The sequence below is a fragment of the Tympanuchus pallidicinctus genome, unplaced genomic scaffold (assembly GCF_026119805.1).
Source record: "Tympanuchus pallidicinctus isolate F22 unplaced genomic scaffold, pur_lepc_1.0 scaffold43, whole genome shotgun sequence".
NCBI classification, from domain to species: domain Eukaryota; kingdom Metazoa; phylum Chordata; class Aves; order Galliformes; family Phasianidae; genus Tympanuchus; species Tympanuchus pallidicinctus.
In genome coordinates this window covers 175,003-189,577 of record NW_026294762.1, presented here as the reverse complement: position 1 = coordinate 189,577, position 14,575 = coordinate 175,003, and the positions used below count along the sequence as shown (strand labels likewise).

General features: G+C 59.9%; 2 protein-coding genes across 3 annotated transcripts; both read left to right on the top strand.

Moving 5' to 3' along the window:
• Positions 1-4,669: 4,669 nt before the first annotated feature.
• Positions 4,670-12,216, top strand: MATK (megakaryocyte-associated tyrosine kinase). Of its 2 annotated transcripts, none has more exons than XM_052702170.1 (13): positions 4,670-5,218; positions 8,206-8,261; positions 8,430-8,543; positions 8,638-8,753; positions 9,169-9,388; positions 10,040-10,133; positions 10,209-10,274; positions 10,394-10,493; positions 10,575-10,659; positions 10,794-10,867; positions 10,967-11,162; positions 11,407-11,493; positions 11,590-12,216. In XM_052702170.1, exons 2-13 carry the CDS (start codon positions 8,253-8,255, stop codon positions 11,770-11,772), a joined length of 1,344 nt encoding a protein of 447 aa, XP_052558130.1. In that variant the 5' UTR covers positions 4,670-5,218; positions 8,206-8,252; the 3' UTR covers positions 11,773-12,216. The 2 variants fall into 2 exon arrangements, with proteins under 2 accessions (XP_052558130.1, XP_052558131.1); XM_052702171.1 differs by having other exon boundaries at positions 7,851-8,261.
• A 97-nt stretch (positions 12,217-12,313) lies between these two features.
• On the top strand, positions 12,314-14,530 carry LOC128090118 (complexin-3-like). The gene is made up of 3 exons (XM_052702172.1): positions 12,314-12,979; positions 13,650-13,737; positions 14,040-14,530. Exons 1-3 carry the CDS (start codon positions 12,828-12,830, stop codon positions 14,253-14,255), a joined length of 456 nt encoding a protein of 151 aa, XP_052558132.1. The 5' UTR covers positions 12,314-12,827; the 3' UTR covers positions 14,256-14,530.
• Positions 14,531-14,575: the final 45 nt, after the last annotated feature.

Sequence of the window (14,575 nt, the reverse complement as noted above, 5' to 3'; positions counted from 1 at the left end):
AACGCCATTGGACGCCGCGCGCACGTGTCCCGCGTCTCATTGGTCCGCCTGGCCGTCCGTCTCGCGGCGGCCGCGAACCGCGGGGGGAGGGGCGCCGCGCCGGGGTGGGCGCCCCCGGGAAGAGCGGGAGGAACCGCGGGGCTCCGCGCGGGGCGGGAGGGCGCGGGGAACGGCGGCGGGAGCCGGACGGAGCGCGGGTGTGCGGGGCGGCACCGGAAATGGCCGGGCTGCGGCGCTGCGGGGAGGACGGCGGGAGCGCGGCCGTGCTGCGGGACGGAGCTCCAGCCCGGAGCTTCGCGCTGCCTGCGGGCGCAAAGAAGGAGCGGAGCTCAGCGCAGCCTCCGGGCGGGGAGAAATGGGGCAACGAGGAGGACCTCGAGCCCAGAGCCCAGCGCTACTCTTGGGAGGGAAAGGAAAAGGGTCTGGGCTCCAGAACCCATCACTGCCCTCTGTTGTAGAGGAAACGATCTGGAGCCTAGAGGCCATTACTGCCAGTGCGCGAGGAGGAGAAGGACCCCAAGCTGCATCACTGCCCTCGGTTGGGGAGGAAAGGGGCCTGGGGCCTATCGCTGCTTGCTGGCAAAGAGGAAGAGGGCTGGAGCCCACTGCTGCTCATAGGCAAACAGGAGAGGGGCTGTGTCCATCGCTGACTGTGGTTGAGGAGCAGGAGGGTCTGGAGCCCAGCGCTCATCACTACTGTAGGCGAGGAGAACCCAGGGCCCATTGCTGCTTGCTGGCAAGGAGAAGAGGGACTGTGCCCATTGCTGCCTGCGGGTGAGGAGGAGGGGCTGAGCCCATCACTGCCCTCCGGAACTGATCCTGTCGGAGCAGAAATGCAGGCAGCAGTGTGCAGCAGATCCCACGGGACAGCAGGGCCGGCGCCTCCCGCTGCTCCGCATGGGCAGCACAGCAGTGCAGTAACGCCGCGTGTGCTCAGCAAAGAGCTGAACGCCCCCTGGCTCAGCGGTGGCCTGCAGTGGGAGCCGTGCTGTGTTCCAGGTCCTCCTGCAGTGACCCGATGGGAGGAGCTGAGTCAAGTTTGGGCCAAAAATCCCCCAAAGTAACGTCAGAGCATCGCTACGTTACGGGATGTTATTTTCCATTCACAAACAACGTGCAATCTGATTTTTCCTTAGCTCAGCAGGGTAACTAAAAACCACATTGGTGCACAGCTGTGATGAGCAGAAGAACTGTGAGATCAGAGCCACAGGCACCAGACCCAAACCCTGCCCCACAGCCGCCCCATAGATCCCCTGTATGACAACACACGCTGCTCTATATGCTCCCATTCCCTACCACATAGGACCTCCCTGTAGCCCACCATGTATTCTGCCCCATATAGGCCCCATATCCTGTCCCATATATGCCCCCCATCCACTCCCATAGCCTGCCCTATATACCCACCCCATAGGCCCACGTGACCCACATCCCACCCCTCAGCCATCTCCACAGAACCCCCATAACCACCACATAATCTGCTCCATACCCTCCCACCTTGCCCCATAGACGCCCCCAAGTTTCCCATAAGCCCACTGTATATCCTGCCCCATAGACCCTTTATATACCCCCATAGCTCCCCACAACTCCCCACACCCTGCCCCATCTCCTGCCCCACAGACCCTCCATACCTACTTCATATCCTGCCCCATTAAACACCCCTACCCCACCTTATCGCCCCCACACTTTGGCCCATGTACCCCTCATAGCCCGCCCTACAGCCTGCCCCATTGACACCCCATATCCCACCACGTATTCTCTCACAAACCTTGCCCCATAGTAACCCATAGATCCCCGCCAACCTTCCCCATGTGCCCCATATCCCCCATATTCCAATCCCAATCCCATTAAGCCCCCTATTAAGCCCCACCCCTTTAAACCACACCCCCAGCCCTCGAGGCCCCGCCCCCTCAGGTGCAGCGCACCAATCGCAGCCTGGGAGGCGGAGGCAGCGGGTGCGTGGCCCCGCCCCCTGGCAGCACCTTCCACAGAGCTCCGCCCCCAGTGCTCCTCAGGCCACGCCCCTTTCCTCCACTGCCCGCAGGCCCCAACCCCCGCGGCATCATGGGACGAGGGCGGGGCCTCAAAGGGGCGGGGCCTCAACGGGGGGCGTGTCCAGAAAGGTGGTGGGGTCAGAAAGGGGTCAAGGGGTGGGACTGGGGTCAATGCCGTCCAATAGACCCCATAACTGTCCCATAGACCACCTACCCACCCTATGAGTACCCCATAGCCACCCCATAACTGCCTTATAGGCCCTATGGTACCTATGACTCCCCCATAGACCCCATAACTACCCCATAGACCCCCTTGCCACCCCATAACTGCCCTATAGACCCCATGGACCCCATAATACATAGTCCCTATGACTACCTCATCGATCCCACAACCACCCCATAAACCCCCTAGCCACCCCATAACTGCACTTCAGACCCTATAACCACCCCACGGGCCCCATAATGCACCCCATGTCTGCCTCATGCCTGTTGCAGGCCCCAGAAGCAGCTGCTCTCGGCCCCATAGGAGCCCACACAGGTGGCACGAGAGCAGTGCTGGGGGCACAGCGTGGGGCTGGGTTGGGGGCAGGGTGCGGGGCAGTTGGGAGATATAGGGCTGAGACCCAACAGTCAGTGTGGGGATGAGTCGCGAGTGGAGTGGGACCCATAAGTGCAGGGCTGATCCTTCTGTGTGGGGTGGGACCCACAGGTGGGAGTTGGGACCCGTAAGTGTGGGGTGAACAGATAAATGGGTGCTGAGACCCACAAGCGTGGGGCAGAAGCTCCTCACTCCCCAGTCCCAGCCCCACTGCAGCCCCATGCAGCCCCGTGTGCCCAATCCCCATCATTCCCTCAATCCCCCAAATCCCAGAAATCAGCGGCCGTCAGCACCTGGAAATGGGGCCAGAAATGGGAAAATCGGTGACTCCTGAAATCCCCAAATCCTCTCCTTCATCCCAACCTCATCAACTAATTGCTCATTAATTATCACTGATTCGCTATTATTTACCACAGAATGACGCTAATTACCAATCGTTACCCAAAGTTTCACTAATTCCCAATACTGCCCTGACCAATTACCCACAATTACTACTAATTACCCATTACTTCCCACCATTTAACCCTAATTGCCCCATAATTATGCTAGGATTACCCACTATTACCCCATTACCACTAATTACACATCAATTACCATTAGTTACGCATAGTTACCAATTAATTGCCTCTAATTACTCCTAATCACCCCCAGTTGTCATTGATCCCCACTAATTACCCCCATTTCCCACTAAATCTCTTAATTCCCCCATTTTTAACCCCCTAATTAGCACTAATTCTCACTAATTATCTCTCAATTCTTACTTATTATCCCCAAATTACCTATACTCCTCACTAATTACCACCACCATTCCCACTTATTCTCACCAATTATCTCCAGTTATCACCGATTCCCACTAATTACACCCTCAATTCCCACTAATTCCCCATAATTATCCTTAAATACCCTCAATTACCACTAATTACCCAATTCCAACTACTTACCCCTAATTCACCTTAATCACCTGATTCCTGCTAATTATCCCCAACTCCCACAAAATCCCACTAATTGATCCCCAATTCCCAACAATTACACCCAATTACCTCCTATTCACACTAACTACCCCGCGAAATCCCATTAATTACCACCAATTCCCGCTAATTACCCCCAATTCCTACTAATCATTCCTTATTCTCCTGTTACCCCCATGATTACCATCAAGTACCCCCAATTCCCACTAATTCCCCCCTACTTCCCCAATCCCCACAATTCCCTCAATCCCCCAAATCCCCGTAATTCCCCCCTATTCCCCCCAGTTCCCCATAATTTCCCAGTCCAATCCTCCCATTCCCTCCCGTTCCCCCAGTTCCCAGTAGGGGATGGGTTGGGATTGGGATTGGGATTGGGATGAGGATTAGAGTCGGGGTTGGGGTTGGGATTGGGGTTATTTTAGAGCTGAGGATGGGGTTGAGGTTGGGGTTGGGTCGGGTTTGGGGATGGGGTTGTGGTTGGGGCTCGAAATGGGGTTGGGATTGGGATTAGAGTTAGGGTTGAGGTGGGGGTTGGATTGGGATTGGGATTGGGATCAGAGTTGGGGATGGGGTTGAGTTTGGGGTTTGAGTTTGTATTGCAGTGAGGGTTGGGGTGGAGCCTGGATTGAGTGAGAGGCGGGGATGGGGTTGGGTTGGAGGCAGTGGGGTTTGGGGTGGAGGCTGGGATGAGGGCGGGTTTGTGGTTGGGTTAAGAGTTAGGATTGGGTTGGGGATGGAGTTGAGTTGTTTGGGGGCTGTGTTGGAGTTGAGTTGTTTTGGGGCTGTGTTGGGGTTGAGTTGTTTTGGGGCTGTGTTGGGGTTGAGTTGTTTTGGGGCTGTGTTGGAGTTGAGTTGTTTTGGGGCTGTGTTGGAGTTGAGTTGTTTTGGGGCTGTGTTGGGGTTGAGTTGTTTTGGGGCTGTGTTGGGGTTGAGTTGTTTTGGGGCTGTGTTGGGGTTGAGTTGTTTTGGGGCTGTGTTGGGGTTGAGTTGTTTTGGGGCTGTGTTGGGGTTGGAGTTGTTTTGGGGCTGTGTTGGGGTTGAGTTGTTTTGGGGTTGTGTTGGAGTTGAGTTGTTTTGGGGCTGTGTTGGGGTTGGAGTTGAGTTGTTTTGGGGCTGTGTTGGGGTTGGGGTTGAGTTGTTTTGGGGTTGTTCCTTTTCCATGCATTTCTAACCCCTCCCCTTCCCCTTCCCTCTCTTTCTCTCTTTCTTTCCCATTTCCCTATGAAAATTTGAAGCATCAAAGTGTGTTCCTGTGGTCTCCGCTTTCACTTTTCCTTTCAGCACCGACCAACCATGGAGGAGCTGCTTCCTCCCCACTGTGTCTGGAGGGCAGCGATAGCAGCTCTGCCAGGCTCCTGGACGGGGCAACCCTGTGCTGTTAAAGGGCAAAAGTCGCTTGAGTGTCGTTAACTAAGAAGCCAGCTCTGATTAATGATTGATGGCGGGCGGGCACTAGGACCTCTGGGACGTGGCATCTCCGTAACCAGAAGAGAAATGAGGAAATAACGCCGTGGCTCTGTCTGTGCCCTTTGGAAACAACACAGCGCTGCACCCTGCGGGAGGAGTCGCTTGCCCAGGAGTTCAGTGGTTGGAGTGTGGTTGAGCGGCCCCACAGCTTCACAGCCCCAAAGCATCACAGCCCCGAATGGACGCAGCTGGGGGTAAGTGAGAGGGCCGGGATGGATGTGGGGCGAGATGGATGTGGGTGGGATGGATGTGGGTGAGATGGATGTGGGTGGGATGGATGTGGGGTGAGATGGATGTGGGGTGAGATGGATGTGGGTGGGATGGATGTGGGTGGGATGGATGTGGGTGAGATGGATGTGGGGTGAGATGGATGTGGGGTGAGATGGATGTGGGGCGAGATGGATGTGGGGTGAGATGGATGTGGGGTGAGATGGATGTGGGTGAGATGGATGTGGGTGGGATGGATGTGGGGTGAGATGGATGTGGGGTGGGATGGATGTGGGTGAGATGGATGTGGGTGGGATGGATGTGGGTGAGATGGATGTGGGGTGAGATGGATGTGGGGTGAGATGGATGTGGGGCGAGATGGATGTGGGGTGAGATGGATGTGGGGTGAGATGGATGTGGGTGAGATGGATGTGGGGTGAGATGGATGTGGGGCGAGATGGATGTGGGGTGAGATGGATGTGGGTGAGATGGATGTGGGGTGAGATGGATGTGGGGCGAGATGGATGTGGGGTGAGATGGATGTGGGTGGGATGGATGTGGGTGAGATGGATGTGGGGCGAGATGGATGTGGGGCGAGATGGATGTGGGGTGAGATGGATGTGGGTGAGATGGATGTGGGGTGAGATGGATGTGGGGTGAGATGGATGTGGGGTGAGATGGATGTGGGTGAGATGGATGTGGGTGAGATGGATGGGGGTGAGATGGATGGGGGTGAGATGGATGTGGGGCGAGATGGATGTGGGTGAGATGGATGGGGGTGAGATGGATGTGGGGTGAGATGGATGTGGGGTGAGATGGATGTGGGTGAGATGGATGTGGGTGAGATGGATGGGGGTGAGATGGATGTGGGTGAGATGGATGGGGGTGAGATGGATGGGGGTGAGATGGATGTGGGGCGAGATGGATGTGGGGCGAGATGGATGGGGGTGAGATGGATGGGGGTGAGATGGATGGGGGTGAGATGGATGTGGGGTGAGATGGATGTGGGTGAGATGGATGGGGGTGAGATGGATGTGGGTGAGATGGATGTGGGGTGAGATGGATGTGGGTGAGATGGATGTGGGGGAGATGGATGTGGGCGAGATGGATGTGGGCGAGATGGATGTGGGGTGAGATGGATGTGGGGTGAGATGGATGGGGGTGAGATGGATGTGGGGTGAGATGGATGTGGGGTGAGATGGATGTGGGTGAGATGGATGTGGGGTGAGATGGATGTGGGCGAGATGGATGTGGGCGAGATGGATGTGGGGTGAGATGGATGTGGGGTGAGATGGATGGGGGTGAGATGGATGTGGGGTGAGATGGATGGGGGTGAGATGGATGTGGGTGAGATGGATGTGGGGTGAGATGGATGTGGGCGAGATGGATGTGGGCGAGATGGATGTGGGGTGAGATGGATGTGGGGTGAGATGGATGGGGGTGAGATGGATGGGGGTGAGATGGATGTGGGTGAGATGGATGTGGGGTGAGATGGATGTGGGGTGAGATGGATGTGGGGTGAGATGGATGTGGGGTGAGATGGATGTGGGTGAGATGGATGTGGGTGAGATGGATGTGGGGTGAGATGGATGTGGGGTGAGATGGATGTGGGGTGAGATGGATGTGGGGTGAGATGGATGTGGGTGAGATGGATGTGGGTGAGATGGATGTGGGTGAGATGGATGTGGGTGAGATGGATGTGGGGTGAGATGGATGTGGGGTGAGATGGATGTGGGGTGAGATGGATGTGGGGTGAGATGGATGTGGGGTGAGATGGATGTGGGTGAGATGGATGTGGGTGAGATGGATGTGGGCGAGATGGATGTGGGGTGAGATGGATGGGGGTGAGATGGATGTGGGCGAGATGGATGGGGGCGAGATGGATGTGGGCGAGATGGATGTGGGCGAGATGGATGTGGGTGAGATGGATGTGGGGTGAGATGGATGGGGGTGAGATGGATGTGGGGTGAGATGGATGTGGGATGAGATGGATGTGGGTGAGATGGATGTGGGCTGAAGGCACTGGGTTCAGTGGGGAGAACAGCCTGGCGTCGCCCGTTTGTGCCAAACATCCACTGCTTGTCCCCGCTGACCCTTCATAGTGCCACAGAATGACTGAGGTTGGGAAAAGCGCTGTGGCCACCAGTCTGACCAGCAACCCACGCCCACCGTGCTGCAGGGGGTGGTGGGAAAGTGAAATACGGGGCTCTGTGCCATCAGCCCGGCCTGTGTGTTCTCCTCACTTTTCTTCCCGCTCACCACGCTCTCGGTGCGTGGACTTTCATGGGCTGAGCGCCCCAAGAACACATTTCAGGACAGCGGGATCTCGGTGGGCTAAACTTCCCCAGGAACGGCCTTTAGGGCAGTGGGAGCTCGGTGGGCTGAGCGCCCCCAGGAATAATCCTTAGGACCAGGTCAGAGCTGCACCCACAGGACTGTGATTCACAGCCCAGCGCTGCCCCACGCCCGGCGCACCGGACCTCATCTGCTCGCTGTCACGGGGCTCAGCGCCGTGACGCAGAGGAGTGGCGGTGACTCACCTGCAGAAAGAGGAACAGCAAGGAGTGTCAGCGGCGTTCCGAGGCGTGGAGCTCCGTCCAGGACCGGCTTTCCTTGCAGGGTGAAGGTGCTGTGTGTCGCTGCTGCGTGGACCGGGCACAGCGCCTGCGACAGCAGGGAACAACGGGGACCCCGCAGATGTGAGATGCCTGGCGGTGACCCCGCGGGGCAGTCAGCCCCTCACTGCTGGCATTGCAGCCCGTCACCCCGTGCCTCTCCCAGCCCTCATGGCCCCGACAGCTGTGAGCTGCAGGCAGGAGATGAGAAAGCGAGTTCCTGCCAAAACCACACGGCGCTGTGACGGCCTCATGTGGCTCTGGGGCACTGCTGTGCTCCGTGGGGGGGGGGGGGGACCAGGCCAGAGCTTTGGCTCAGCCTCATTTCTTTGTGGCCCCATTTGGTTTCTTCTCTGCAGGTGACATCGGGAGCAGACAGCAGTCCCTGATGCGCTGACGGCCAATCATGTCCAGGGTGAGCGGGGCTCACTGTCCCCTCCTGCACTGCACCAGCACAGGGATGTGACAGCGGGGCATCCCATCCCATCCGGATGTTGTCCCCATCCCATGTCACCACGCAATCCTTCCATCTGGGGCTGACCTCGGGGCCGAGCATCCCGGTGACGCTGCCTTCTTCCTGCAGAAGCACTGGCCTGCGGGGACGCAGTGCGTCACCAAGCACGACCACACCAAGCCCAAGGCCGGCGAGCTGGCCTTCCACAAGGGAGATGTGATCACCATCATCGAGGCCGTGGAGGTGACCTCTGGGACCGTGGGTTTGGCAGCGCCACCGGGTCCAGGACCCCCTTCCTGGTTTCTGTGTCCCCTTTCTGAGACCGTCCCATCTGCAGGGCAGGAACTGGTACCGCGCGCGGCACAACGAGAGCGGGCAGGAGGGGCTGCTGGCGGCCGGGGCGCTGCGGGAGCGCGGGGCCATCCGTGCTGACCACAAGCTCAGCCTCATGCCGTGAGTACTGCGGGGTCCCAGCAGCTGCAGGGCTGACCCACACATTTCCCCTCCCCCAAATCTGGAGGGGCTGCTGAAGGCAGAGCAGCCAAGAGCCCGGGTCACCGAGGGATTTGTTGGCTACGAAAACCTCCGTTGTGCCCAACCGTCTGGGACAGCCCTGCTGGGGAAGGGGCTGCTGCGGGGTCTGCGTGGCCTCTGTGTGGTCTCTGCTTCTACTGCCTTGATGCTGGTGCAGCGAGAGATCCCCAGCCCCACATCCCCTCACTCCTACCCACACATTCCCTCACCCCACGGCCCCCATGTCCACATATTCTCACCCCTCGCCCCTGTCCCCACATCCCCTCACCCCACACCCCACATTTCTTCATCCCTTCGCCCCACACACCCCCCATCCCCACGCCCCTCTTCCCAGCTGGTTCCACGGGAAGATCTCGGGGGTGGAGGCGGTGCAGGAGCTGCAGCCCCCCGAGGACGGGCTGTTCCTGGTGCGTGAGTCGGTCCGGCACCCTGGTGACTACGTGCTGTGCGTGAGCTTTGGCAAGGAGGTGATCCACTACCGCGTGCTGCACCAGGAGAACAGGCTGAGCATCGACAGCGAGCAGTACTTCTGCAACCTCATCGACATGATCGAGGTGAGAGCCCCGCTTTGCGCAGGACTTTGGGGTCACTCCAGTTTGGCACGCAGTGATGCAGAAATACGGGGTGATCCTGACCCCAAGGGCCAGCGGTGTGCGGTGTGACATCACGGCCACCTCGTCCTGTGGCCCCTGGGGCTTCACCACAGCTGTGGGTGCGTTTTATTACCTGCTGCCATTCTCCATCCCATGATGTTCTCCAGACCCCGCTTGGTTTGGGGAGCAGTGGATGCTCCCACTGTGCCCTGCCTGCTGCCAAATATAACTCTGGCTCTCCTGCTTCCAGAAAGCTCTTCCTCCAGCTCTTCCTCTACCCTGACCCACATCCACTCCACGCCTCTCCTCTGAGAGTTCACGCTTCCTGATTGTTTCCATGTTTAGACACAACTTCTGCTTTCAGATGGTCCTTTTCTCCTTTCATCTGCCTCTGCTGAAGCTCTGCAAACCACCCCCTTCCTGTCCCTTCACCCCGGGGACAGGCTGCTCCATTGCGGTGTGCCCTGACTGTGCCCCACATGGAGATGCTGGTTTGGGATTTCCCACTGCGGAGGATGGGCTCTGTGCACCTAGAGGGCTGCTTTGGTGCTGGGGTGCTGCGGAGCACCTGTGGCCATTTCCCCACTCCTCACCCCCTGCCCCATCCTGCAGCACTACACGGAGCAGCAAGGAGCCCTCTGCACCAAGCTGGTGAAGCCCAAAGCCAAGAGCGGGATGAAGTCAGCCGAGGAGGAGTTGGCCAAAGGTGGGAAGGGGTGAGGGCCAGCTCGGGGGGAGGAAGTGGTTCTGGTGCCTTCTGACCCATCCCTGTGCCGTGCAGCCGGCTGGCTGCTCAACCTGCAGCACCTCACGCTGGGAGAACGCATCGGGCAAGGCGAGTTTGGAGGTGAGATGGGACCAGAGGTCCCTAGAGGGCATCGCCAGATGACTTTCCTGGATGCCATCCCTGCTGTCCTAGGGCTGGGTGCGGTGTCCCCACGCCTGATGCCTTGCATCCCCCACCAGATGTCCTGCAGGGCGAGTACATGGGGCAGAAGGTGGCCGTGAAGAACGTCAAGTGTGATGTGACCGCCCAGGCCTTCCTCGCCGAGACCGCCGCCATGACGTGAGTGGGGCACAGGGGTACAGGCAGACCCCACCCCATGGTGTTGGGGGTACTGGCCCTCACCACGTCCCCTCACTTCAGGAAGGTCCGACACAAGAACCTGGTGCGTCTGCTGGGCGTCATCCTGCACAACGGCCTCTACATCGTCATGGAGTTCATGAGCAAGGTGAGGGTGGCCGGGGCTCAGACGATGGGGCCGATTGCGGCTCCATGTTCAGATAAAACCCACAGCTTGGGGCTGGGTTGGGTGGATCCCGGGAGCCCCATCCCAGCGGTCCTTCCACGGCTCTCATCCCTCAGGGCAACCTGGTCAACTTCCTGCGCACGCGGGGCCGCGCGCTCGTCTCACTGCCACAACTCCTGCAGTTCTCTCTGTGAGTCCTCCTCCCATCGCCCGCATCGCTGGGGAGCTCCCAGAGACACGGTGACACCAGGGCAGGGGGACACACGGTGACGCCGCCCCACCACCGCAGGGACGTGGCCCAGGGCATGGACTACCTGGAGTCCAAGAAGCTGGTGCACAGGGACCTGGCCGCCCGCAACATCCTCATCTCCGAGGACAACGTGGCCAAAGTGAGCGATTTTGGCCTGGCCAGGGTCAACCCCCGCGGTGCGGACACCACGCTGCTGCCCGTGAAGTGGACGGCTCCCGAGGCCCTGAAGCACAGTGTGAGTGATGGAGCAAAGGGCCCCCGGGGCAGCTCCCCCACCCCATCCCACAACCCATCTCTGCCCCGTGCTGACTCCCCATCTCCCCACGTCTGGGCTTTGTCCCTGTCCTCATCCGGAGGGCGAGGGCATCTCCTGCAGGGGATGGGATGGGTGTGGGGTCCCTCTGCCGTGGGGAGGTGAGGGTGCAGCCGGGAGCGATGGGTCCCCAGCTGGCTGCAGCTCCCTCCCCACGCCACGGCAGAAATTCTCCTCCAAATCGGATGTGTGGAGCTACGGGATCCTCCTGTGGGAGGTGTTCTCCTTTGGTCGAGCACCCTACCCCAAGCTGGTGAGTGCAGGGGTTCACAGCCTGGTGAGGTGCAGGGGATGGGGACATCCCTGCTGCCCCCGGAGGGGGGACCCCAGCTCCCTGCTCCACCCGCAGAGCCTGAAGGAGGTGACGGAGCAGCTGGAGCAGGGGTACCGCATGGAGCCCCCCGAGGGCTGCCCGCCCGCTGTGTACACACTGATGAGGAGCTGCTGGGAGATGGAGCCGGGCAAGAGGCCGTCCTTCAAGAAGCTCACAGAGAAGCTGCAGAAAGAGCTGAAGCACCTGAAGGATGTTTAACCTACGTTCCACACCCAAGGAGCCCCCAGGACCCACAGGAGGAGCCCCCAAGTTGGGGAGCAGTGTGAAAATGGGCAGCCTGGAGGCTGCTCCCTCCTGGTGAAGATGGGGCAGTGGCTCTGCAGGGTGCCTCCTCCCCTGCACGCACACAGAGGATGCAATGTCCACCCTCCATCTCCCAGGAGGATGCAGTGGACAGATGAATCCCTCCGTCCCCGTGGGGCCCAGCCATGCCTGGGGGCACCAGGAGCACGAGGTCCCTCTGAGCCCCTTCTCCTTTCCCAGTGGTGGGGACAACAGGGGATGTCCCACCCCTATGGAAGACAACACCCCACTGCTGGCACAGCCCTATGCCTGCCCTGCATGGGCACACCAACCGCACTCAGCTCAGCCACGCGGGTTTGGGCCTCTTGATTAAACCACAGAAATTAGTTGGGCAGCGTCTTTTAGTCTCCAGACTCACGTTAGGGCTATCCCTTGTTTGGGGTGAGCACAGAGGAGGGGTGGGAGCCCCGGCCCCCTCAGCCCCCCATGCACAGCCCAGCCCCACTCTGCTCAGGGCTGTGCACAGAGCCAGGGATTATTCTTTTAATCAGAGCCTGTATGGGAATTGCTCACACGCAGATTGTGGGAGCAGGGCAGGGGCAGCCCCAGGCACCGGCTCGCAAGCGATCTCAATATCTCAGCAGAGCAGGGATTAACAGGAGTTGGGGTGCGCGTGTGAGTGCACCCACCCCATTCCTTGTCTCCCTTCCAGTCCTTCAACCCTGGGTTGATGTTTTTGCTCTCACATCTCCCCCATGCCCACTTTCTGCACCTCTCACCCCACCACGGAAAGCGGCTTTGGATGCCCACCGTGCCCCTGCATCAAGGCCCAGGCAATGGGTTATTTCCACCGAGTCCAGGTCCACAGCACCCTCGGGTGCAGCACAGGAAGGTCTTCCCACCCCAGTGGTGTTGGCTTCCCCTCCTAATGCCATAATCCAGCCCTTATCCCGGGTCCCGCTGACCTTGCAGGCGCCGGACCCAGTGCTGGGCACAATATCCACCCACCCATGGCTGCCTTCTTCACGGCCGCCCTGAGGAACCTGCGGGGGGGTGAGGAGGAGCCCAAGGCACCCCCCAAGGACGGCAAGGCGGCTGCCCTGCCCCACGGCATGTCCCGCGAGGAGTTCGAGGAGTACCAGCGGCAGCTGCTGGAGGAGAAGTAAGGCTTGGTTGGGGCTGCAGGGTCCCCACGCAGCGGGACCGGGGTGTCACTTGTCCCCTGCATGGTGGGACAGGGACAGGGAGGCAGAGGGTGGGAGCAAAGTAGGTCCATAAAGTGCAGGAGGTCCCCATGGTGTGGGACGTCCCCGTGGTGCAGGAGGTTCCATGGTGAGGGAGGTCTCTGTGGTGCAGGACGTCCCCATGGTATGAAATGCTCCGACAGTGAGATGTCCCAGTGGTGCAGGAGGTCTCCGTGCTGTGGGATGTCCCCACGGTGCAGGGGGTCCCCGTGGGTGCTGGTGCAGGGACTCAGCATTCTGCAGATGACAAGGAAGAGGGAGGTGCCCAGGGCCACCCTCATCCCAGAGCCCACAGATGTGAGGGAAGATGGGGACAGGACTGGGCTGCACTCAGGTACCACCACAGGTGTGGGTGATTTGGGGGTGGTGTCAGGGAGGTGAAAGGCTGTGGGAGAAGTGAGTCCTTCCACTACAAGTGTCACCACTGGGTAGGGGGCAGGACACAGACCCTGCCCTGGGACCCCCAGTTGCAGCCTCACGTGGACCACTGCACATTTGGATCTTTGGATGGGTGCAGCCACGCCAGGCTGAGGGACAATGCGGGGACTCAGGTGGGGCAGAGGTGACAACATGTCACCCATCACACAGGATCGAGCGGGACAAAACCTTTGCGCACAAGAAGGCAGAACGGGCAACTGTGCGCATGCACCTGCGGGACAAGTATCACCTGGCCCAGGTACGGACACACAGGGGGACCCCGAGCCCCGAGCCCCAGTGCCCCCGAGCTGGGTGGCAGCCATCCTCCCCCTCCCCAGTCCCATAGGATGGGAAGCGATTCCTGAAGAGGGCAGCAAACGGCTGCTGTCCCCGTCCTTCCCGTCCACCCGCGCACGCGTCTCTCCAGCAGTCCCAGTGTGGGGCTGGGCAGCTGCTGGGACGCCCCCCATCCACGGGTGTCCCAAAGGAGCCCGCCGCTCCCGCTCCCTCCCCAGGCTGCTGAGGGTCCATTGCAGCCCCAGCGCCATCTCCCACCCGCAGGATGAGCGGGACGATGCCCAGCTGCACGTGGCGGGCGGCGCGGTGGAGCTGCCGCCGGAGCTGGCTGCCATGGTGCGAGGTGAGGAGGAGGAGGAGGAGGAAGAGGAGGGCGCCTTCGCCTTCCTGACCAAGCTGCAGGACGTGGATCTGGCGGCGCTGCGGGGCCGGGCGCTGGGCACTGTGGATGAAGTGAAGGAGAAGTGCTCCCTGATGTAGTGCTGGGCAGGAGCGGGTGGGCTGTGGGTGTTGTGGGTGCAACACGCCAGGCTGGGGCCCTATGCCTGTGCTGGAGGTCAGCTGTCCTTGCCTAAACCGTTCCCTGGGTTTCTGGGGGCTCTGGGCAGAGACGCTGGGGTCCTTTCCACCGAATCCCATCCCACGGCGTCCCCTGGTGCCACCCCAAGTCCAGCCAGGCAGCAGTCCCACACCCCCAGCGCCACCCCTGGAATCTCCTGAGCTGTTCGGATCAATAAAAGCGTCATTTTGTGGGATGAGCTTCCTGTTGTGCTGCTGCACGACGCCTCCATTCCACGCAG

What these genes read in the sequence shown, in the direction of transcription:
- MATK (XM_052702170.1), top strand. An exon ending in CCATCATCGAGGCCGTGGAG is followed by an intron (nt 8,544 to 8,637) that starts GTGACCTCTGGG and finishes TCCCATCTGCAG; the next exon opens with GGCAGGAACTGGTACCGCGC. An exon ending in CGAGGAGGAGTTGGCCAAAG is followed by an intron (nt 10,134 to 10,208) that starts GTGGGAAGGGGT and finishes TGTGCCGTGCAG; the next exon opens with CCGGCTGGCTGCTCAACCTG.
- LOC128090118 (XM_052702172.1), top strand. Translation starts at nt 12,828, where the DNA reads ATGGCTGCCTTCTTCACGGCCGCCCTGAGGAACCTGCGGGGGGGTGAG. An exon ending in CGGCAGCTGCTGGAGGAGAA is followed by an intron (nt 12,980 to 13,649) that starts GTAAGGCTTGGT and finishes CCCATCACACAG; the next exon opens with GATCGAGCGGGACAAAACCT. An exon ending in ACAAGTATCACCTGGCCCAG is followed by an intron (nt 13,738 to 14,039) that starts GTACGGACACAC and finishes TCCCACCCGCAG; the next exon opens with GATGAGCGGGACGATGCCCA.